Source organism: Bubalus kerabau, chromosome 1 (assembly GCF_029407905.1).
Source record: "Bubalus kerabau isolate K-KA32 ecotype Philippines breed swamp buffalo chromosome 1, PCC_UOA_SB_1v2, whole genome shotgun sequence".
In the NCBI taxonomy this organism is placed as follows: Eukaryota; Metazoa; Chordata; class Mammalia; order Artiodactyla; family Bovidae; genus Bubalus; species Bubalus kerabau.
Genome location: NC_073624.1, coordinates 138,132,186 through 138,157,669, shown reverse-complemented (window position 1 = coordinate 138,157,669; position 25,484 = coordinate 138,132,186). Strand labels below are relative to the sequence as shown.

The 25,484-nt window shown below is 37.3% G+C and overlaps 2 protein-coding genes across 10 annotated transcripts in view; one reads left to right on the top strand and one right to left on the bottom strand.

Annotated features, from left to right (window-relative positions):
- FAM13C (family with sequence similarity 13 member C) overlaps positions 1-24,620 on the top strand; it is a 154,666-nt gene extending 130,046 nt beyond the window's left edge. For 6 of the 7 annotated variants that reach the window (XM_055589569.1, XM_055589576.1, XM_055589590.1 and 3 more), the window contains 4 exons: positions 5,458-5,553; positions 6,827-7,026; positions 8,771-8,872; positions 11,297-24,620. In XM_055589569.1, the coding sequence (XP_055445544.1) occupies positions 5,458-5,553; positions 6,827-7,026; positions 8,771-8,872; positions 11,297-11,420 (522 nt within the window). In that variant the 3' untranslated portion in view covers positions 11,421-24,620. The remainder of the gene's footprint in view (positions 1-5,457; positions 5,554-6,826; positions 7,027-8,770; positions 8,873-11,296) is intronic. The other variant, XM_055589557.1, reaches the window with a different exon arrangement.
- Positions 12,891-25,484, bottom strand: part of PHYHIPL (phytanoyl-CoA 2-hydroxylase interacting protein like) — a 105,809-nt gene continuing 93,215 nt past the window's right edge. For all 3 annotated transcript variants that reach the window (XM_055589594.1, XM_055589599.1, XM_055589605.1), the window contains exons 2-5: positions 24,422-24,618; positions 22,458-22,632; positions 19,121-19,238; positions 12,891-13,963 (exon numbers count right to left, since the gene is read on the bottom strand). In XM_055589594.1, the coding sequence (XP_055445569.1) occupies positions 13,429-13,963; positions 19,121-19,238; positions 22,458-22,632; positions 24,422-24,618 (1,025 nt within the window). In that variant the 3' untranslated portion in view covers positions 12,891-13,428. The remainder of the gene's footprint in view (positions 13,964-19,120; positions 19,239-22,457; positions 22,633-24,421; positions 24,619-25,484) is intronic.

Below are 25,484 nucleotides of genomic sequence, written 5' to 3'. Positions count from 1 at the left end.
TCTATGCAGAATAAATCATAGGAAAAAGAGCGGAAATGGGAAGGTGAAATGGGCGGCTTGGACTAGGATGTTCACTGTGGAGATGGAAAGCAGATGCATTCAACCTCTATTTAGGTTGTAGAATCAAAGGATGTGCTGAAGCACTGGGTGGTAGGGAGTGAAGGAAAGGACATGGGTCCATTTACTGATGGGGAAAAACTAGAGGGGCACACACTGAGGGCGGGAGAGGAACCTTAGCAGGTCTGTTTCGGACATACTTATTTTAAGATCTTTCACGAGTAGGGTGACCTACCATCCCAGCTTTCCCTAGACTTTCCTAACTTTAGCACCGAGAATTCCATGGCCCACCAAAAGCCTCAGTCCTGGGAAAACTGGGATGGTCCGTCACCCTGCTGAGGCATTTAAGTCAAATAAAAACATGAAATGATTTTATTTGAATAAATGAAAAGTCTGAAGTAAATGAAAGTCTGAAGGTTAGAAAAACTTTGGGTTCTCTAGAAGTCATCCTTGTTTAAATGGCAGTTTATTTCTATTATTTTATTTTACTGATTTTAATTGGAAGATAATTACAATATTGTGAAGGTTTTTTGCCATACATTGACATGAATCAGCCATCTGTTGAACTGTTTAGTGTCAGAAAGTGAAAAGTGAAAGCTGCTTAGTTGTGTTCGACTCTTTGTGACGCCACGGATTGTAGCCCGTCAGGCTCCTTTGTCCATGGAATTCTCCAGAATATTGGAGTGGGTAGCCATCTTTTTCTCTGGGGGATCTTTCCAGCCCAGGGATTGAACCTGGGTCTCCTGCGTTGCATTCTTTACCATCTGAGCCACCAGGGAAACTCCTAGTGTCAGAAGTCCCTTCAGAGAAGCCTCGTATCGCTGCAGTAGGCTGAAGCTAGGTTCTTTAAACAGAGATCACCTGCTGTGGAATGTGTGCGTCTCAGGACCTAAAGCTGCAGGATTGTTCTGGGAGAACTTCACACAGCCAACCTGACGTGGCCAGGCAGCTATGGATGGTTCCTAAGGGGGAAGTCTAGAAGTCACAGAAGATGCAAAGGGAGGACTGAAAATTTCTAAGATAGTGTTATTCTTGGCTCCTTAGGGAACTGATTAGCATTTGAGGTGATCTCATTAGGTCCCATTTCTTTAAACTCAAAATGATGGATGATTTTCATTTAGGGTCTTTGCTTTACTGCTTAAAATGCATTAAATATTAACACTTTCAAGATGAGTTCTTTCTTTTCTAGAGATGCCTTTATTATGACTCTTCCTGAAATTTTTGCCATTGGTGTTTAGTCAGAGCTCATCCTAAAACTGACAAATGCAGGGGACCCTACAGTTCAGATCCTGCCACTGAGTGATTTTCTCCCTCTATCATCTGTGGGTGATTTTTGCAGATAGTCACTTCCAGGTCACAGGGTGTGCATTGAGCCCTGGAAATGAGTGAATCATCCCTCAGTTCTGATTATGGTGCTGATTATGTCTTCCTCTGAAATGCTGAATTGGAACTGGCACCTCTCCCCTTTTTATTGTTGTCCCTTCCAAGAACTGTAGGTGGGGTCAGGTGCACAGCACAGATTTAATGTGGATGAGTGATGACCATTACTACTGCTGCCGCTTCATCAACTGTAGTATCTTTGAAGAGAAAAGCAGATTTTTAAAAAACATAACAATTATAAAGATGAAATAAATTTAATCATGGATTAGTGAGTTGTGCATTGGAGGAAGGGTAAAAGGCACCAAAAGGAATATCCCATCAAGTTCTTTCGTCTACTTAACCTTTCAAAAAAATTTAATTTTCTGAATAGGTGATATTTTCTCACATAGTTGAAAGAACAGAAAAAGCTACACATTAAAAAGACTCCTCCCCGTCTGCCAGCTCCAGTTCTGAGGTCTCCCACCCCTGAGCAGGTGCAGCTGTTGTTAGTAATGTTTTTTGTGTCCTTTTGGAGTTTCTATATAAGGCATATACAAGATAGGATCAATATACATTCTTAACTTGCCCCTTAAAAAAAGGTAGCAGTCTACATAATTATGAATCCTTTTTTCATTTTGCATATTCATATTGACATAGTTTCTCATTATTTATTAAACTTATGCTTTAATAGCACCATGGTATTCCTCTTTTAGTAATTTACAACCTTGATGGTAACCGCAAATCAAGTAGTTTGATGACTTAAATAACATTTAGTATGCCTGACTCTGTGCCAGGGATATTTACATAAGATAATTAAAAATAATCCTCATTTTGCATATTAAGAATTTAAGGTTCAGAGAGTCCATAATTTTCCAAATTAAATATAGTGTGTAATTTTTGAAGCCAGTTATCTGAACTTACAGCCTCTCTTTTCAAGGCCAATATTGATCTGCATATGCTTGGAAATCTGAACTGACCTGGCCATCCTTTCCAGCAGCTGTTTTGCATGGTGATGTTCACTAGTGACCTCCTGTGTTGTTGGACTGACTGGTTAGTTTAAACAGTCAGATTTGTTCCACACAGACTGTCTCCCTCAGTGAGGGGTTGGGGAGACAGACTCAGGGAAAGTTTGGCAGGACTCGAGTCCTTAAGGCTCAAGAATAATGGATTCCCATCACTCTCTGTCCAGAGAGGGGATGTCAGTCCTACCTCCTTCTGCAAGAGCGAGCTTGTTTATGGTGACAGTTTGAGTGATTTTTATGTTTCTGTGGTTTCCTATGAAAGAACACAGGGACCAGTGCCACGGGGAGAAAGGAGACAGGCATGGTGGTAAAAGCACTTAGGCTGCAGCAGTTTTTTCTCTAACGACTGTCTGACCAGGGCCCAGAAAGAATGGACACTGGGGCTGACCACTCAGCAGCAACTCTGCTTGGAAAACCAGCTTGCTCGGGGCAGCCATTCCAGACCTTGGTGATTAGAGTAACCTCCTGGGTGGGGTGGGGTGGGGCAGTTTTTATGATGGAGATGTCAAGTTGTCAACAAAGCTTGTCAAATTTCCTTCTATGCATGGTCCCCTCTTGCTTATCCTTCTTGAAGTCTTTCTTCTGATGCCATAAAAATGGAGGAGCAGGAAGGAAGGGTCATTTAGCTTCAGGGTTTGTATCCTTAAATTTATCTTTAAAATCGGACTACCCATTCATGCTCTGGATCTCTCTCTGGCTTTTGCAGGTTATTCAACATGGTCCTTGTTTTCTCCATTTAAATAAAAAAACATAAGTTAGATACTACTAACATGTCATAGCCAGCCACTAATATGCAGAGTTGGGGAGCAGGATGCATTTCAGAAAGAGCCATTGGACTCAGAGGAGAAAATGGTCTGAATCTCAGTAGAAAGTGGCTGAGGAATGAGGAACAGCTCAGTCGAATGTGTCTCTGCCCCTTGATTGGAGGTACCTGTCCTGCAGAGCCTACCTCGACTCATTTTCCTCCATGAAGATCCACTTTGCAGGCCTCATGATAGCTAGTCTCCACAGGCCCCTGAGTGGAAGACAGCTCCTGGCATGTCTCACCACTAACCCTTCTTCTTCAGGCAGCCTGCCGTCCTGTCCAAATGTATTCGAGGATAAGCACTGACGGCATTAAAGTTTTGACAGTGTCCTGTACTTATGGCCATTTAACCCTCACATCTATCTTTGGGGATTACTTTAATAGTGATCCTAAGAGTAAATCATAGAATCATTAGAGTGAAAGATGAATTCCATACGTTATATACCTGCCCTGACTTTTATCTAGCATCTGTGGAAGGAACCTTTCTGTAATGGCATTCATCATTCTAACTTACTTTTTGGTCACTCTTTTCTTTTTCTCTTTTAAGACTAAATTTAGCTTTTCTAGAATCCAGACAATATAAAATATTTTTATTGTAAAAATAAGCAAAGTCACAAAAATCAAACTGCAATAGAGAGATGCCAGTAATAGTTAAATGCACCCTTTTCAAAGTGCTTTCTATGGAATGTAAGTCCCAATAAGATACTGAATAAAAGATCATTTCGGTGTTTTCTGAATTGAGAAATTTTTTTCTTTGTCACCTGTTAAAATCCCATGTAATATGTGGATTTTTCATGTGTAAAAATGTATTGTGACTAAGAAAACCTTTAAGGAATGATTGGGCTAGAAAATGAAAGGTTCTTGGGGTTACTTAACCAATAAATAAACTGAACATAGAGAGCTGGTCTTTCTTTCTACTGAAAATAAAAGAGCCTTGGGCCAGATAGCCTGTGGAATTTCTATGAAGATTGCTAAAAATCAGACTACTTTTACTATATATAAAAACCTGGGTTATTAGATGGGTGGTAGGAAATCATATACATGTGGACCATGAGAATTTGAAGAAATACATGATGTAATTTATCTGGGAAGACAAGACTACAACACAGACAACAGGTGAGGCCCAGGCAGCGAGACACAGAAATGCTTCACTTCCTTTTCTCTGTGAAGAAAGATCAGCAGAGGCCAGAATGGTTCTCAGCTGGGCTGGAGAATAACTAGAAGGCTGAAACCATACACGTTTGAGCCATTTTCTTCCTCCAGGGTTCTCATGGGGGCTCTGGAGGGCAGAGTCAGGACCCTGGGGTGGTGGTGCCGGGTGCTACTTGTACCGTGTCCTTCCCACCACCTGCCGAGTGAGATCCACGGGGCCAGAGGGAAACAGAATATATAGAAACGTCATGCGGGACACACATCAGGAAGGAAAACCAGAGCAAGCAGAGGAGTTTGGTCATTTTGGATGGAGAGGCCGGTAGGTGGGTGGGCAGTTAGGCAGATGATTAATAGGGAAGTAGGAGACCATTTAGAATTGTGTGCACCCTGTGGCATGTGAAAAGTAGTGTTTAGGGATGAGTCAAAGGGCAGAAGGGTAATAGCATGGACTGGTGGGCCAAGAGGTTATACACATTTTTTGGTTGGAAGGAACTTTTTAAACTCCCAACATCCTTGTTGTATAGGTAGGAAATTGAGAATCTAGAGAGGTTTACTGTTTTATCCAAAATATTTAGTTTATGTCAGATTTAGCCGGTAAGCTAGCATATAATCCAAGTATGTAGTGACAAAGACCTGGACAGTGTTGGTGTCTATGGGTAGAATCTTAAAAGTCCAGATAAAATACATGTTCCAGAAGAAAAATTGATAGGTCTCAGTCATCCATTAGTTTCTTTAAGAATGAAGAAATAAAGAATTATTAATTCTTTAATTAAATAATTAAAGGCACCTTACCGTTTAAACACTGAGGATTCCTCTAGTAAGCTCTAAAAACATCTTTCTCAACTTGGACCTCTCCTTTAAGAAACTTTTCCTAGAAGAAAATTGGCATGTGCTTCATACAGTATCTTATCAATGACCTACCTTTTGAAGATTACTGTTGCATTTTGGTACTGTAATCCCTTACTTTTAGGCTTCAAAACTTTTTTTTCTTTTGGCCTGTTAAAAACATTGATGTGTTTTCATTCTTGTTTGAGAAAGGAACAATAATGTCATGTTTTCCAGGTAACGAAGCAAGACAAGAACCTCATAAAGCCTCTTTATGACCGATACAGAATTATCAAGCAAATCTTGTCCACACCTTCCCTTATTCCAACAATTGTAAGTCGGGCAGCTTGCCTTCACTACTAACCTGTCCTTGTGCTTTGTACTGATATTTGTCAGGGAGGCGGCACCAGGAGAGGGTAAGCAAGCCTTCTTGGCAGGATATCCTGCCCACACGGCCAGCTGTGGCACAGCGTAGAACCGAGGTCTCCCTCAGCTCCCACAGTGTACTTAACAGTGGCTGTTAATTAAAACTCCTGTGAAACAGGACTATATAGCGAGTCTATTTTGAAGCCAGTTTTAGCATTTGCTTTCATTGTTCTGGCATTACCTAATTTACAACAGCACAGCTAGACAAAACAGAACCCGTTCTAGTCTGGGTGTTGTTAGTTTTTCTCCTTTAATAAGAAAATTGATTTGTGTCTTCTTTCATAATAATGCTGCATTTGTTTTTGGTACCATTTGACCATCAGTGTGTAAGATAGAAGCAGATTTATTTCAATAGAAAATATGAATACTGAAATCAGGTTAGACTACTTTTAATTAAGAATGATTTATGGGAATACAGAACTAGAAAAGCACCACAAATCCTACACCACCAATATTAGAACAGTCACTTGCTCAAGATGTCAGTATTAAAAGAAAATGAATATTAACAGATACAAATTTAAGTATACTCCAGTACATTTATACTTCCACAACTCTAAACACAGAGACATAGTGACTCATACTCTTTGATATTTTCCCATTAAGGAAGCATAATTTAAAACAGGGAATGGTTCTCAGATTTCCTTGCAAGAAAATCTTCTGGTTGTGACAAGCATTATCAGAACAAGTTACGGAGAATCTCCATTTTGTTTTTGGCCTTCATGAAGTGGTTCCCTGAATTTGTCCATTTTCTGAGTATTCTCTGTATCTGAGCCCAGACCAGGGCCTGATTTGGGTGACAGGAGGACACAGAGGCCTGTGCTCCATCTCTGCTCACCCATGCTAACTCTTATGAGGCTGGGGTCAGTAAGTCTGGGGGAGGGCAGATTACTAGGCAGTGTAGCCCAGACTGGAACACATCCCCGTTGTCTGTGCCTTCTTTGGCCGGCAGAGGAAGCTGAGCTTGGTAAGCACTTTAGCCCAGCATGGGTGCTTCATTTGCTTATTAGCTTCTGCTAACTTTCTTTTGATGCAACCGAGCTAGCATTCCTCTTGGTTCTCAGTAGGCACAGGGGTCACCTACTGTTTTCATGGTGTCTATTTATGGTTCCCTTTTCCTGTTTCTGCTTCCCTAAGAGGCACTTAGCACTTTGTGACTCTATTGAACTCTTCTTATGATAAGCAGGAGGAAGAAGACTCTGATGAAGACTGTCCACAGGGAAGTCAGCAGCCTTCTTTGCCAAATCCAGCATCTCACCCTCCTGCTGGCGATCACCTCGCACACTCTGATGAGACTGAGCCCGTGAAGCTCCTGCTCCCCGACGAAAAGAAGGAAGTCAAACCACCAGCTCTCTCCATGTCCAATTTACATGAGGCCACCATGTGAGTCTGAATCCTAAGTGTGGAGTCGTGTTGGAACTCCTTCTGGTCTGGGGGACCTTATATGTACACACAATATACAACTCAGAAGAGCTATTACACGCTCTAAAAAATGCCATTTACCAGAAAACACAATCTGGTTATCCTCCTAACAGGGAAATTGAGGAGACAAAGCCATGAGGAACCAAGGCTCTTAATAAGGTCGTAAAGTGAAGAAAGTGTTAGTCGCTAAGTCATGTCTGATTCTTTGCGACCCCATGGACTGTAACCTGCCAGTCTCCTCTGTCCACGGAGTTCTCAAGGCAAGAATACTTGAGTGGGTTGCCATGCCCTCCTCCAGGGGATCTTCCTGACCCAGGGGTTGAACCCAGGCCTCCTGCACTGCAGGCAGATTCTCTATCTAGTCTGAGCCACCTGGGAAGCCCAGTATGGTCCTAAAGATGTCATAAGTGCTGATGTTCAGTTTTCTACCCCTGCATCTCATTTCAGCAGGATCTGGTACCAGTCTAATGCCTGGCAGTGTTGGCCTTTGATGATGCTAGAACAAAAGGAATTGGGATTCTGTGTTGGGTCAAAAGTTGTCAGGACCTTTATTCTCGTCTATTCTATTTAGATAAAATGGTTTTGCCAGACTGGGATTTAAGTAAATGAGCTGACCTTTTTCTTCTAATGGGTCCTCAGTCAGGAGCCATTTGGATTTTCATTAGTGTAATTATTAATATTATTCAGTAGCTGGCCTTCCTCTGATCATTTGGCCTTCTTTCATTTGTATATTATAGGCCAGATTATGAGTTTTTTTAAACACGTGTAACAGTGTGGTGAGTATATATGCCCCAAGAAAGGGATGGAATCCCCACAAATACCTGAGACAAGACCAAGGACTAAGTTGTAAGCTGAGATTTTAGTGTGCTTGTTATCAGCTGGCACCGCAGTTTCAGCTGAGAGAAGAGTGACCTGTTTGGAAGCAGAACATCAATCTTCCCTCTTCCTCCATTTTTTCCTCTCTCTCTCCCTCCCTGACTTCTTCTCTCCTTCTTCCCTCCTTTTCTCCTCTTTCTTGGTTGTCTGGCAGGCTGTTTTAAAGCAAGTGTACTTTTTTTGAGGCGGGTGGGTGGGAGGGAGTGTGTAGGGCTTTTTGGAAAGCAATGGAATCGTTTTCTTTATAGAAAATGCCCATATATGATTTCAGGGAGTTCACAGAGTTTCTGAAACCAGACACAAGCTCCCCAGGTAAAGCCTCCTGCTCTCAAGTAGTTGACTTTTCTCTCTTAGAATGAAGTAGAATCTGCAACATAATTACAGCTTTCTTTGGGTCTTTGTTTCATTCCCAAGGGTTCTGACATTCCCCCTATAGTGGAGATTCAGAGTAGACTTCTTTTTAAAATCTCTCCCTCTAGCCTCTCTTCAGTCTGTCACCAGATAACTGATGAGTGTGCCTCCAAAATGCTTTCTCCCTCATGCACTCATGTGGCCTTTACTGTCCCCACTTTTTATAATGGACTCAGTCTGCTTGCCTCCCATCCATCCTTTCCATCTTCTGATGATGTTATTTTCATCCTCTGTGATGCCCCCTGCCATGTGTTCCCCTCTGGTCAGGCTCTACACGTGTCATCCTTATTCAAAAGGCACTCTTTTAAGTAGAACACTTCTGTATCATAATAGCTTTTTGCTAAATAGCTAACTCTGCTCATCTCTCTCAGTTATGCCAGAGCTCCATAATGGCAAATATATATTCTACCTGATACAGGCCTGTACTTCTTGACCATCTCCGAGAAACTAGGGCTGATAAGAAGAGACTTCGGAAAGCCTTGAGAGAATTTGAGGAACAGTTTTTTAAACAAACAGGAAGGTAAGTGTGGGCAGAGATTATTTTTTAAGCTAATAAGTCCTAGAGAACTAAGAGTTAGGAGTAAGCTCGGATTTTTGTTTGTTTGTTTGTTTTGTGTTTTTTTGCAGTAACAGTGACTTTATACAAGACATAATTTCCAGTGACTTACAACTAGCGTTTGTCTAATGCAACATTTGGGTAGTATCATTATTGGGTATGTTTTATAGGAGGCTGTAGCTATCAAGTATAACACATGAATCTTTAAAAAAATAAAAGATGAACTCCCTAAATTCCCTAACTTTGCATAATAAATCCCATTATAACTATTGAATAAAACCTTAAATAAATCTATTTGATCTTTCAGCCCATGTTAGTTCTTTGTTCTAAGTTGACTGTTACATAAGTCCAAATGACCTACCTTTCTGCTTATGGTAACTATCTAATGAGAAATGTTATGCGGTTGTTAAATTCAGAATATAAAACAATTTGTTTTCTTTTTTTCCTTTACAAAATTCCTTTACAACTTTTACATTTTTTAACCTATCCAAACACAGGCAATTTAAAGAGTTTGAGAACTTTCTGGTGTGTCATTAGTCCTGCCAAATGGGTCTGCAGTGGTACTTGGCACGCCTCTGACATCCAGGGAAGTTAGTTATGTTCTATGTGTAGTATGTTAAATGCACCAGTGAGTAGGAAACCCACTTCAGATATGCTTACTACTTGGTTGAGGTTATCTGCCCTCTTGTGGTAATACACTTAAACTAAATGCAGAAGTGGTGCCATATTACAAGCAAAATCAAATAGTTGAATGGCTACGAAATACGGATCTTGCTTTTCTAAAACATTTCATTGGGAAGGGTTACCTGTCCATAGGTCAAATAAGCATGCAAATAGATTATTAAAAAATTGAATGTTCTATAAATGTTCTTGGTAATAGTCATCATGCAAGAAGCATAATTATCTAGATATGACCTTAACAATTATGAGCCAGGACCTGTGCTAAATGCTTATGTATGTTTTATATAATGAGAAAAGTGGTTAAGGAAATACTTAGTACAATGCATTCTTGTTTATTAGCTAAAGGGGAGTGTGCTGGACCAGAGATAATTGCATCATGAACTATTAGTGTTTCCCTATAAATTAGACTATTTCTTCACTTAGGTATGTTTACACAAATTAAGGTGGTATTTAGATACCCAGTTATGATAAGTTTGGCCCAGAATACAGAATGGGGTCAAAGGAATTATGGTAGTCTAAGAGGAACTCTGGCTATAGATTTGTATACTGTTCTGAGTTCTGAACTAGAGATTTCAGGGAAGACTCTTTATAGATTCCCAAAGAATATAGTTATCTACTGGTGTTGTAACACTATATATACTGCCCTGAAATTTCTAGTTCAGAACTCAGAACAGTACACAAATCTATGTGTACTGTTAGCTGTTCTTTTATTGGTAAGAAATATAACTTTATAGTACTGGTAAAATGAAGGGGTATAGGTTGTTTGCTTTTTACCCATTTTCAGCTATAGTTATATTAGAGAATATGTGTGTTTATATTCAGTAGCATGGTGGTGACCTCATCTGGGTTTTCCAGTCCTTGTATCTCAAAGTCATGGGTGGAAATATTTTAAAAGCAATCGGCCATCTTTATTAACTAAGGACATCCTGAACTAACTCTTGTCCTTTAGAAAACATATCCTGGCAATGTAATTTTCTGGGAAGGCAGATGATTTTAACTCCAGATGTTACCCAATTATTCTTCAAAGTACCCAATTATTCTTCAAAGTAAATGTTAACAGCATCTGGCAGGAGGCATATGTATAAAAATGTGCATGATCCTTAGCCTAGTCTTAGTAGAATTAGTGTGCAAAGAACCACTACAATTTAGACTCAGATTCCTTAAAGGAACTTCTCTGTGTCTCTTCTATACATTAACAGAGATAGTACTATAATTACAAGAAAGTTTAGAAATAATTCATGTTTGTAAGGTAACTACTGAGCTTTTCCCTCCTATTACCATAGATTTAATGTAATTTTAATAGTATTTTTAGGCTGATATTTTAAACAACTATCACTATAAGGGCTGAATATTCTGCACAGGCTTGGATGTTGGGAGAAAGACTAGGTAAAAAAATATCTTGAGGGTTCTGGTTTTTATTTCCCACAGACCTTTCCACTTCCCCAGTGTTATATGTCTATGCACTGGACAATGTATTTGCAAAACACTTATAATATTTAACTTCTCAGGGCACTATTACATTGAAACCTAGTAACACATGGAAGAGGGAATGAATGAAGAGGAAAAAAGACTTGATGCAAAAATCTAGCGGAAATTGCTACCCTGTACTTTTCTCACAAGAGTTAGAAAAGGATTTTTAATGACTTGGTTCATTAATGAACTGGATTTTATATATATATATAAAATTTTTTTTTTTTTTTTTTGCAGAAGTCCACAAAAGGAAGATCGGATACCAATGGCAGATGAGTACTATGAATACAAGCACATAAAAGCCAAACTGAGACTATTAGAGGTCCTCATCAGCAAGCAAGATGTGGCCAAAACTATTTGAGGTTCAGGAAATGTTTGTGATCACTTTCACCTGCGATGAGGCAAGTTTATTTTCCTCTGCCGTTCTTGCTAAGTAGTATGACAACTGAAAACTGAAGCACTTTAGTGGGAGTTTTAGCTGTTGTTAAGAATGGATGGCAAATGTAATTACACCTGAATAGAAGGGATTTAAATGGGAGAAAATACAGTAAGTAACATATAATTGGAAAATAAAATTCAGCCTTCTCCATGCCAAGGAGAAAATGCGGAGTCAGTATAATTACTTCAGAAAACATCTATTTTATCAAACCTAAGGTAGTATAAAGTGTCCACCTGTTAAATGGACCACTGGTTAGAGAAAGTCTACTTAATGTCCAAAGACTGCTTATACTGACATATGGAAAGAGCATGATTTTTAAAAATCAATAAGAACAAAAGAAACTCATTTTACATAGAAAGGGATACAGTTAGTAAGAATGTAATTTATCTGAAACTCTAATAGATTTTTAAGTGATAAAAAATCTACTACCTTGTCCCTTAAGTCTGCTAGGCTTTCAGCACCCTAAAATATACTAGAATGTGTCACTGCTAATTATTTTTTATTTCTATATAAAAATAGCACATTATTTTATCTGTTCCTTAAAATTTTACATTTCTGATTACCAAAGTTCATTCTGATAGCATGTACTTTGTGAATTATCTTTGTTTATAACTGACAGATGTTTATATTAAAATAAAATATTGTATTAAAATTTGAAAATGGGTATTTTGGATAGATGTGTCTGTAGCATATAATCTAATGTGATCATAGTTATAATGCTAATCTTTTTGTTTACTATAAGATTATATAAACTATTTTTCCATTGGGAATATGTGTTTTTCTTAATGTTCCAAGGTCTATACTTTGTAAAGTCAAAAAATTTTCCCATGAGCTATAGTTGTTCCTCATTCTGTATAAAATGAAAGGTTTAGAAGATGTTTGCTATAACACCTTGGAAAAGAAGCCAGAGTACTCTATTTGTGTCATTAACTTCAGTGTATATTGTTTTGTTATTTTGTATTAAACCACGTTTATTATTTTGCTTTTGTAAAAATAAGTAAAAGGTCCACATTTTCTCTCTCATACCAGCCACGTTTGTAGTTCTCTTTTCTGTAATGTTTAAGCACAATGGTGAACAAATTCACATTTGCATATAGTTTGGATGGGATTAATATTGACTCTTTCTGAAGCAGATGGTTTCAGAGGCTTATTGTTGTCTCTATATTTACCTGATATTTTATAACCTTTATGAATCAGAATAATGTCCTTCACAAATTTGTTTAATTAAAGTTATGTACTTGTAACAGGACAGATACACAACTATTTGAGGTTTACAAACTACATCTTTGATAAGGGAAATGGTTTCGTGACATGAATACAATTGCTATTAAGATGTAACTCTATATATTCTATAAGATTGTAAATATTTTATACAACAATACAAATAAAATATTTTTCTATTATATTTATTATGTTGAAACACAGTAGTTGTTTCCTGTTAGCTAATATAAATAACATAAATAACACTGTCAAACAACAAGTTGGAAGTGCTGACAATTCTAGGCTTCAAGGTTTAACTCATGCTGCAATTACACTTTTTCATGCGGTTTGGAGTTATCCCAATATTTGTTCAGTAGATTAAAATGAGAGCATATTTAAACACCATTTATAAGCCATTATTTTGTATTTTACTAAAGCAGTTTATATAATAGTTTGGTTATGTTTGGCATAAAGGAAAAATAAAAACATTGCAGCATCTAGGCAAGAGGGTGTCAGAAACAACTTAGGACAGTTCATCTCTCAAAGTCGTGGGAAGGGCAGGGACTAGGAAACACTACAACAGCTCAGAAATCTGAGAAGTGATGGCTTGCTCTTGGTGACAGTGGCATGTGCATGCTTCAGTGGAAAACATCTGGGTGATGAAAATGGACAACAGAGGATCAGGGCTCCCACGGGAAGAAAGGGGGACTGAGAATAAGAAAAGTGGGCATTAACGTCCAACACTAATATTACAGGTTTTGCAGCTGGGATCTTTCTTTGCATTTGCAGTAGATAAACTCATGAGCTGATGACCAGTGATTTCTGCCACGGTGCCTAGAGAAAGATCCACGGGGTCAGTGTAAATGACTTCTAAAATGACATCCTGGGCATGATGGTAAACCAGCATCCCATCTTCTTCTCTGCAGGTCAGAAATTTATTATCCTGGGAATTTAGTTGAGGAAGGCGCTGCTTACAAAATTCATCTCCTGGTGACCCCACAGGAGCAATGACCAGAATCACATAATGATAAGCAGTGTACATACAGTAGAAGTCCCCAAAGTATAAGTTAGTATTGGGGTTAAAAAGTTTTTCTGCTGCAATCTCAAACCTGTATCTTCCATAAGGCGAATCCTGGGGTGGCTTCCCAGTATTGAATTCAGTGCTGCAGCTAAAGAAGATGCCTTCTAATTTTCCACTGATAGGAGAGCCATGGCTGCCACTGTTGTCCTTGACAGAGGGCTGCATAGCATTCCCATGATGTTCTCTGCAAGAGAAAACACATGGTCACTGCTTGGTACAGCGGTGGTAGAGCTACTAATGTATAGAGCTGAATGGTGACACACCAGTCAGCTGTCTACTATTAAGAGGGGTGCTCATCCATCCTACCATCAGATCAAGGAGAAAGCATCTTTTGACATTACTTACAAAAAGCTAAATTCCAGCCGTGACCCTAAGGTAAGAATGCTCTGCTACAAACCTTGGAGGTCTTTTAACAAGATAAATTTCCTGGCCAGGAAAACAAAAGTGGAATGAGAAATGTTATGGCTGAAATCACATCCACTATAAGCCTACTGGGTTTTAGAAGTGATTTGGGGAAGAGAAAACTGGACTGACAACGCTGATTAAATGTGCTGAATGTTTGTTCAAAGTCTGCCAGAATTTAGGGCTAAAGTGAGTGTTGTCCATGTACATCAGTACAAAAGCATCTTGTTTTATTTTTTTTGCTTCAGTTTTTTAACCCAGGCCCAGTGCGTCTGCCTGCAATGCAGGAGACCTGGGTTAAATTCCTGGGTCGGGAAGGTCCCCTGGAGAAGGAAATGGCAATCTACTCCAGCACTCTTGCCTGGTAAATCCCATGGATGGAGGAGCCTGATAGGCTACAGTCCATGGAGTTGCAGAGTCGGACAGGACTTCACTTTCACTTTCCAGTTGACTACTCAGGCCATCTTGCTTGCATTTTGCTTAGAATAGAGCTGGTATCTCCCTTTACCACACTCTCAGCTCTTTTCTCTACACTTCTCACCTCCCACTGGGCTGGACCTTCGTCATGCAGTTCTTCCTGTTCCTTGGTCCCTTCCATTCAAATGGTTATACCAACGAGAGAGACAATAAGAGACATGGAAAGATAGCCCATGGTCTTAGACTACAAGAATTAATATTATGAAAATGTCCATATTACCCAAAGCGGTCTACATTTAATTGGATCCCTATCAAATTAATATGACCCCTATCAAATTACCCATGAAATTTTTCACAGATCTAGAACAAGTAATCCTAAAATTTATATGGAGCCATAAAAGATGCAGAATTGCTGTGGCAATCCTAAGGAAAAAGAACTAACCTAGAGGCATAACCCTCCACACTTCAGACAATACTGCAAAGCTACAGTAAGCAAAATATCATGATAACAGCACAAAAAATAGACATGTAGATTATGGAACAGAACAGAGTCCAGGAAAAAACCCCATACACCTACAGTCAATTAATCTTTGACAGAGGAGGCAAGAGTATATAATGGAAAAAAGAGTTTCTTCGGCAAGTGGTGTTGGGAGAGCTGGACAACTACATGTAAAAGAATGAAGTTAGAACACTCCCTCACACCATACACAAAAATAAAGGTAAAATGGCTTAAAAACAAATATAAGAGAACACCATAAAACTCCTAGAACATAGGCAAAGAATTCTCTGACATAAATTGTACCAGTGCTTTCTTATGTCAGTTTCCCAAGGTGATAGAAATAAAAGCAAAAAATAAACAAATGGGACTTAATCATAGTTAAAAGCTTTTGCACAGGAAACCAAAAACAAAATGAAAAAGATAGCCCACAGCCTGAGAGAAAATAATTTGCAACCGATGTGATTGCCAAGGGGTTAATTTACAAAATAAACAGTGCATATAACTCAGTAACAAAAAACAAACAACTCAATTAAAAAATGGCCTGAAGATCTAAACAGACATTTCTCCAAAGAGGCATGACCAATAGGCACATAAAAAGATGCTTAACATTGCTAGTTATCAGAGAAACGCAAATCAAAACTACAAAGAGGCACCACTCTCACACTGCTCAGAACGGCCATCAGTAAAATGTCTACAAGTAATAAATTCTGGAGATGATGTGGAGAAAGGGGACCCTCCCACACTGTTGGTGTGGCTGTAAATTGGTGCAGCCACTGTGGAAAACAGTAGGGAGTTTCCTTGAAAATCTAAAAAGAGAGTTACCATACGATCCAGCAATTCCATTCCTAGGCATCTCTGGAAAAGATGAAAATTCAAAAAGATACACGCTCCCCAGTGTTTACAGTAGCACTATTCACAATAGTCCAGAGATAGAAGCAACCTAAATGTACATTGACAGATAAATACTACTCAGTCTTAAAAAAGAAAGAATGCCATTTGCAGCAACATCAATGGACCTAGAGATTACCATGCTAAGTGAAGAAAGTCTGAAAGAGAAAGACGATATTACTGCTTCCTATGTGGCCTTCACTGGCGCTGCAGGGGTTAGCACCTTATTATCATCCCTTGGCTATGATGAAAAGTCCTGGTTTCCACTGGGCCCCTTCTGACACCAGCCCAGTGGGAAGGCTGACAGGCAACTCGTTGCCACTGGTGTGGGTTGTAAACACCAGCTCCCCATTAGCATTCTCTGATGCTACCGCAACAAGGGGTAGAGGAGGAGGGGAGGGTGGTTCCTAACAGTTGGAAGATGCAAGACTAGGTTTCCTACCTGGCTGTGGCTGGTGGTGTGGAAAAAAATACTTTTTCCGTGGTGTTTAGCTGGAGTAAAGGCAGTTATTGTCTACAAAGTCTGCCTTCAAGGCTGTCCCTTTCCGATTCACTTGGGTAAACACAGAAGACTTTTGGAGCAGATATTTTTTTCGTCTGTGCCCACTGATGTGAGCTGATGTCTAGCATCTAGTCCAGAACGAGAGCTAAACAGAAAATCCATCACTGTGTTGTCCTTCGGGTCCCAAGGTCCCTAACTGGTTGACCTTCTTTACACCTTTCAGACTCTTAGGTTTGCTTTATATATGTAACACTCCTGGTTTTTAATTGTATGTAGTAGGAGGAAAGGGAGAAATAGGTCTACTCTATCTTGTCCTGAATCAGAAATTCTTACCTCGTTACATTCTCAAGAACAAAACCCAATTATTAATATGACATGTAGTCTGCATAAATCTACAAGTGCAATTATATGAAGTAGTAACGGGAAAACAGATAAATAGGAATTTAGGCTAGGAGAAATGTTTTACTATCGGTGACAGACATCAACTCAGAATATGCAACCTACCGCCGAACACTGATGGAAATCCTACACATGTCTACCCATATCAGTGGATCCCTGGAGAGAAACCTTTAAGATACAGAAAGGTATTTTAAGGACAAGTAAGCCACCTAGGGAACTTGAAGGAGGAAGAGCAAAAGTGGTATTTTGATCTGGGGTAACATAAAGCAATACTCATATAGGAATTCACTCCTAGAGGGAGAGATCAAAATGAGTTCATTCCATGTGGACTGATGCAGAATTTATCTAGGGATTTTTCATAATTCATAATGATTTGGAAAGTATGTCAGGTAAGTGAAAGGTTCCTTTCTAGTCAAGCACTGTGAATAACAAGATGACATTTTAAATGAATTCTGATAAAGTGTGCCCTGATTAGAATGCATTACATAAAAAGAAAATCAAGATCCATTGATGCTAATGTGGTTTCAGTTAATACAACTTTTTAAAAATCAGTGTTGAAAAACTGTACTCATGCCTTGGCAAATATATTTTATGTGTACATACTAAAGTATATGTATATAAACTGTATCAAATTTAACTTACATGGATTTTACAACTATCATGGAAAATCCCACAAAGGTAAACTTCCCTGTTAGTAAATACACTTTTTATACTAGTATATTGGAATCAATCATACAATATATACAACAATTTTCTTTCCATTTTCCATACTTTCTGCCTTTATCTTTTTTCTTCTTGGAAGAACTTTTGAAAACAGATGGAGCAAATTCTAGAGTTATCTAAGGACCTGAAAACAGGCCAAAGGACAGAGAAAAGTCAGAGAAACAGTGACCTCCAGTGGCCACCTAAGATTGACGCTGGCAGCCTTCCAGGGCTAAGCCTAGTACCAAAGGTGTATTTACTTATTCCATTGCTGTATTTATTTGGAAAGAAAATAGCAACAGTGGATCTTTTTTATTTCTAATTTTATGCTTAACAAATATAAAGAAATGCCTTTCTTGTTAAGTCATATGTGGTTATTCCCATACAACAACTGGCAAGTATAATACTTTGTATTCTCTCTCAGTTTATATTCTCTAAATTACGTGAACAGCATTTTCCATGAATTATATAGACTCAAGGGTAAATAATTTACCAGAAAGAGAATTATAGAGTAAACTCTGTATTTATAGGCTATTCAAACATAAGGCAGGAATTGTTTTCATGATCAAAATATATGATATTGCAAAGCACTTATTTTGAAGAACATGCATGCCTAAATTCACCTCTGTCTCTTTATTTCCCTTTGCATTTTCCATAGCTTGGAGCTTATTTAGGTTTGGAACCATCATCTTGATTTAAGAAAAACTAGAGAGTTATGAAACGAAACGAAACAAACTTTCCTAAATTTTTTTCAGATACAATCCCATCAAGAGTTTAAAAAGTGAGAGCAGGGCTTTTAAAATGACAGATTATAGGGATTACTGTGTAGAAGTTTTAGGACCTGTACAGCACTGTCAAAGGCTTCTTAAAAACACACATCTACCCATTTACTCGCTTGAAATTCTCTTCTACAAATATGAAAGGGCTGTAAATATTAAAACTACTTGTGACATGGAATTCTTTTTAATTCTGGGAAACTGTTTTCAGGGAAAAACACAGGATAACTTAAAAATAATACTGAACACTAGAATTCAAAAGTAAATAAGATTTCCCTCGTGAGTAATTAACACAGTATAATAGCTGGGAGATTTCTACGTTGGCAGAAGCCTGACAATCCCACCTAATTCACTGTATCTCATGAGACAGTCACCCTTTTATTCTCTCATTTTCAGGAGAAATTTCATTAGTTGGTATGAGACAGAAGGTACTGGGTTACTGGGAATCAGAGGAGTCCGTGACATGCTCATCAACCTTAACCTTGGCGGCTTAAGGTCTTCCACCCAAACAGATAGGAGTTGGTATTACAAGTGATCACAGAAAGGAATCTAAGTGAAGTGGAAAAAAAAAAATCCCATGATCTGATTTTTTTCTTTTACTTAATTATTCTAGGAAATGAAAGTCAGTATAATTAAATATTTTGAGAAGAAAACTAAAATTCCTATTTAACAGAAGCAGACTCAAGGGAAACCTGAGCCTAGAATTGGAATGGCACTTAGTAAAGCAAATCATTATGTATCTTTTTCGATTCTTACCGAATGTAGTCAAAATATTCTTTGTGCTGGTTACGATAAAAAACAGAAAATTTGAGCATCCGTCCTGCAATCACTTCGGCCTTCTCCAACAGTTGTGTTAGATGAACTTTTGAATAGTCTGAAAATAACAAAAAAGTTTGTTATTAAAAATACACTATCAAAAGTATTGACTACATGCTTAATAATTTGTAGATTATTCAAATACTCTTTTGTGAAACTCATCTCAGTGAATAAGAAACTGCACTTAAAAAGAAAACATTCACTGTCTTTGTGGCACATTTTTTCTACAAAAATATTTCTGTTTATGGTTGTTTTTAAGAATACACTTGCATTTTTTTCACTCGCTGAAATTAAAGATCCTGAAACCAAAGTCTGAAACCAAATAAGGAACACGGATTCGTGTAATGCCAGTCAGCACCACACTAGCCTTTCTTCCATCAGCTGCTGAATCAAATAAAAGAAGATTGTAACCTGAAAGCAATAGCAAATATAATTTAAAGGAGTAATAATAATAATGGTCATCTAATTTACTTCCTAAATCTATGAGGCTGGGAAGACAGATTAAATATAACCATTTTATTGATGCAGAGATTGAAGCCTGCCACAGTTTAATGATTTGCCAAATGTCCATAAAGCTAGTAACTTAGAGACTAGGTCTCTGGCTACTAGTTGCTAGTTTTGAGTACACAAGAGCTTGTGAAAATATAAAGCATCTCTCACAGTAAGCTGATCTCTTCACCAGCTTTTTGTTTTGAAAATTGAGGATTGTTGCCAAACTCCTGTTCTAGAATCTAAGCAAAAATTTTGGTCTATAAAGATTTCAAGACTTTCCAAATGAAAGCAATCTAGTTGAACTACTCATGGCAGCATAGTTTGTGTACTCACTGTGTCACTGGCTCAACGAACATTTATTTAGATTAGGACACGTGATATACAAGGCACTGTGCAAAATTAAACGAATGATCAATTGAAAAGATAAAAAAATTCCTCTTCCTCAAAGAATTCAGTCTAAGGGAAGAGGTAATATATAGACAGCTGTGACTTATTATGGGGTTTTATCTGTGTCACCGATTAAACTAGATTGGTCAGTGGCATTCTGTTTTATTTCCAGTACTTTGCACAGTGCATAGCATACAATATATGCTTAGTAAATTTTGAGTGAATTAGATGTCTAGGTTAAAAGACAATATACAAGATAGCTTTCTAAGATTTACAGAGTAAAGGTGATTGATAAAGCTTAGGTGAAACAGGTTCTGAATTATTTTAATAAACTGAAACAACAAGCTTTGAAAAAAAATTCTTAGATTTTACTCATGGAAACAAAATGATTTATAGAAAAATACTGTGGCACATTTAAAATAAGCTGGCATTTTCCTTATTATTTACCACTAAAACTTCCTTAGAATAATTAGGGGATATACTTGAATAAAAGAGCAACAGATCAATCACTCTAAAGGAAAGCAAGAAAACTAAAGGTCTTTCTTTATATACATAGAAATAAAACATGTACTCATGTAGTCAGATAGATTATAGAATGGAGTATCTAGACAGGTATTTCTGAACTGAAAATACCAAAAGTCTTCCTTAAGCTAAGGAAAAAATATTATCTCACTTTTCCCTAATGTCAAACGGGGTTTTAGGAGGTACATTATAGCTTCTTAAAAAATGAATACTACGATGCTGTTTGGTACAATTCTATGGAAAATAGCATGTATTAAAACAATGTCAAAAGATACCATGTCTTTTACTGTGTCTAATCCCTGGTAGGATGCAATCAGGGCAAATGGAAAGATGTGTAAAAAGAGTAAGCCTGAGGTGGATTCCAAGGAGGAATTTTAATTCAGGAGAAAAGTTGAGGGGATACAGTAATTCTAATGTGACACAAAAAATACAGGTAAAATGAGAATTCTTTACACACTATTGATACAACGTTGAAATCTTTAGCAATTTAATTACTGACTACTGGACTATGATATATACCACATCTATTCTGAAGTATATTTCCCCCACATTTCAGCATCTCTGACATGAGTCTAGTATATGTGATAAAAAAGCACTGTTTCACAGTCTAATTGGCAGTTTAATTTTTTCTTAGCGATACATAAAGTGGTGGATCTTACAACCTATGACATCTTAGGAAGAAATATAGCACCAGAGGGATACTATTTTGTTCGCTCTCATACACTGAGATCCTTAGCAGCTTCCTCACAGAACAAACAAAAAAGGTTGAAGATAAAATCACAATAATTAAGCATTAAAACTTCATCCATTCTACATATCCACATGGGAAATTTTATACTGAGTTTGAAATTAAGAAATAAAAGAAGATATTGAGATAAAGCAGTAGCTAAGCACATCCTGAGTCTGAAATAAATCTACTGTGAAGCTATGGGGAAAAAATAGCTGATTTATCTGAAGGATGCCTCAGCTGGGGAAGTTGCTAAGCAACCTGCAATAGGTGAGGCAAGTGTCTAAGACTTTCTACAAGCTCCTTTGTGTGGAAACAAACATTTAGCCTCTTTCTACAGTTTTATAGAGGAAACAATCACCTAGACAAAGAGGAAACAAAGGCCCTATTCTAAGAGACAGAAAGAATGGATGACAGATGTATTCAGGTAGCTCTGTCTTTGTGTCCCTTCGCCATCTATTTAAGTGCTCAATAAATATTTGTTTCTTGACTGAATGAATAAACAAGTATATAAATACACGATATGAATGGTTATGGTAACCTTTTCAACCCATTGGGCTATTAAGGTACAGTTCAAGATCAAGAGGGATGGGCTTTCTACATTAGACACCCCAATGCCAAATGGCTATGAGGTACTTTCATGAAGCAAAGGCACACAAACTCACACGACATGAGTTTAGAGAGAGATTATCAGCATTCAAGTGAAAAATCCAATAACATTTCTGTTAAGTAAAGTCATTGTGATCTGCCTTCATTTCCTTAAATTAGAGAATGATGTTTCTGGCTTCCTTATTTCAAGAATGTGAAAATAAATGAAAAAAAGGAAGAAAAAAGATCTCTCTCCCTCTCAAAATGAATCTCAAAATATGCTGAATATATTTTCATACTGCATCAATTTTTATTTGTAAAGCCTTTACTTTGAAAAATCAAACTGTGCATGTAGCACAGAAATAATTTAATGCCATTACCCAGCTTTTGCTGAGAACCTCCACTCTATCAGTTTGTTCTGTCACACAGTGCTACTGGCAATGTAAAAATGACCAATGCAATAAATATCACTTAATAATTACAAAAATATACTTTCTATAATTAGCTTTCCAGGAACTATTAAATAAGCACCCCCCCCATATTTGTACCCAGTTCTCTTACCTGCTGTGCAGAATTCTATAATTTCACTCCATTCAGACACAACATAATCACCATCAACTTGTTTTGAGGCAGTCTGCACTGCTACTGTATACTCAGTTCTTGGGCTCAAAAACCAGTGTCCACGGACAGTCATCGGCAAGGGAACAGCTTTTGCCACCAGTTTTGTTGGAACATCCTGAGAAAGGAAAGGAGGAAGAGAGGGACGGGTGGGTGGAAGAAGATGAATTAATGTAGCAGTATAACTTGAGTCAATTGTAAACAGTGTGGAAGAACTTATTAAATTCCTAGCTAAAATGTTTAAAGATATTTAGCAATTACTATCTTCAAATCTCTTATTCTTCAGATGTAAAAAAAAAAAAAGGCCCGATTTGATCAAGAAACATGCAAAGATTACACAGCTAGCTAATGGCATAAGTGTACATGGATTCATTTTCTTGACTTCTAGTATAATGTTCTTCTTTGTAGATTCCTTAATATGCTCCTTAAAATGCAATATTCTAATATTTTAAAATATTATATTTATTTAATATATTGCTGCTGTTCAGTCAGAGAAGCCCATTATTAAATATTTTATATGTGAAGGAACAGAATATTTTTAAATAAATGATTGCTTCACATACAAATGTGGTAACATTTGTTTTACTTGTATTCAAGTGTGGAGCCTGTATCACAGAAAGTCTAGGTATTTTAAAACGATGATTAATAAGGTAGCTAAACCTAGTTCATATTCACTGTATTTCCAAAGATACGGTATTCTAAATGTGGAATGAAGAAAGGGGGTCAAATCTTGACCCCTCACCATTTAATGCTAAACATTTCAAAGCTAATTCAAAGAAGCCAAGTGTCACCAAAGAGAATATCCAACACTAGGAAGATTAAAATTGGAACATAGGAAATTACTGTTTTATCAATCTTGTTCTATCACATTTATCTGTACGTATAAGACTCACTCACCATTAGTATGTATAGTTTTACTATATACAGATAGTAAAATGCATAATTTTTAGACAAGAATTCTTCCAAAAGATTTATCAAGTTCAAATCTAGTTATAAAATATTAAAATAAGATCAGTTTTCATATCAGTGAAAACACTGAAAACATAAGAAAGAATTTTTAAGTCAGAGAACTATTTATCCTCTCTAGAGCTACTTTTGGAGAGAGATATGTATCGGTTAAGATAGTGATAAGCAGACAGCTAAGAGCATAAATATCAGAGAATTGTTACAAGTCTAAAACACCTAAAGGCTATTTTTACTCTCAAACAATAAAATTGATTACATAAAGCAACTTTCAGCCCGTAAGTATTTTGACAAATATTCTAAAGTCTATAAGCTGCCACTGATATTCTCCTTTTGGCAGTTATTTATAGGGAAAAATGTGTGCTTCAGTGGAAAACTATGAACCATCTATAGCACACTCTGCTGGTTGTCTTCTTCTGATTTTGCGGAATATATTCTACAACTCTGTAATTTTTAGACATGCGATACCAATTCCGTTGTTATTGTCTAAACACATGCCAGTGAATTTTGTCCCCTGGAAGTACTCCCTGTCCTCCTGCCCTTGTTCTTCACCAACACCACACGGGTTTTGCCTCCACTGTACATTTATTTCAATATCCTGGTCCTTAAAATGTCTTTTCTGGACCATCCTTTGAAGTGGCTCTATTAAAAACTTCATCAGTTACCTCATTAGTGTTAAATAAAATCTTTAACACATTCATTTTTATGTCTGTATGAGAGTTAAGATTTCACCTTTTCTGGGAGAAAAAAGTGTATTTTAACCCATATATGTGTCATTTCCTTATAAAATTTATTGGAAGGATACAGCTTTTAAATGACATATAATTTTCATTTTCAATGTCAAGTATAAGTAATCAGTGCAACATTATTCCTTCTTTCAAAATGGCATCATAATTAGAAAGTTTTAAGATACAAATGAAGATAAGGCTGTGTTAGCATTTTACCTTGTGTTTAAATTTATTGGAGTTCTTGTTCTCTTTCTTATTGAGGTCAATGAAATAGTGTGTAATACGGTCCTTTGACTTTGAATCCATTTCCCATGAAATCTTGAATGAGTCGCAGGTGATGTTGCTTATTTTGATGTTGTGTGGCACAGGAAGTTCCTCCATCTCTGCAATGCCACTGTCCTGTGATTTGTTCCCTGCGAGAAAACAATGCACAGAGAGTTTCTGACTAGTGAACTCTTCCTACTTTGCAAGGCCATTAGCTACCTGTTTGTGAACTCATCTAATTACTAAATTTGAGATTTTATTTTGTTCATGAAGTAATTTGAGTGTTAATGATAGTAAGACTGTCATTACGTGATCACATTACCAACAAAAAGCAGAAATGAATTAGTCCTTACCACCTCTATGTTTTCAGTCTTCTCTCCCAGTTTCTGCTTTTACAGAAATGAAAGCAAGAATGCTGTTGATCCACCTCTCTAACCTATGAAAGATTAGCCTTACATGGTAGATTCTGTCTGAAAAGGGACCATTTTTCTTACATGACCAATTGACTCTGCTCTAAAGTAATCCTAGGTGTTTTTAAGCTAAATGAAATCAGAAACGTTGATAATGATATGAAAGAGTCCAGTCAAATAAAGGGAAATTTCTTTTAAAAAATCTGTGAGGTGTCAGTGACAGACTATAAAAATTGTTCCTTTTGGAAATTTATATATAGAAATAGCACATAATGTTTATGTTATATTTACAAATAATATAAAAGACCATTTTTAAAACAGTTACTGTGAAGGGATTACTCTAGGAATCTTTTTACCTGTCATAGCCATGCTGATTGATATTATTAAAATCTTGAAGAACTCATCTGACATCTGGTTACTTTACAGACTATGTCCTACATTTTCAATTCGAGAAAATTCTATCACTTTGGCCAGTATTATAGAGCAGAGTATGACAGATGACAGGACAAAAAGAGAAAACATAGAGTTGACAAGTTTGTTTCATATGTAACAAAGACATATTGAATGAAATTTTATTCCACTTCTTCCTGTGTTCCTTTTCCCCC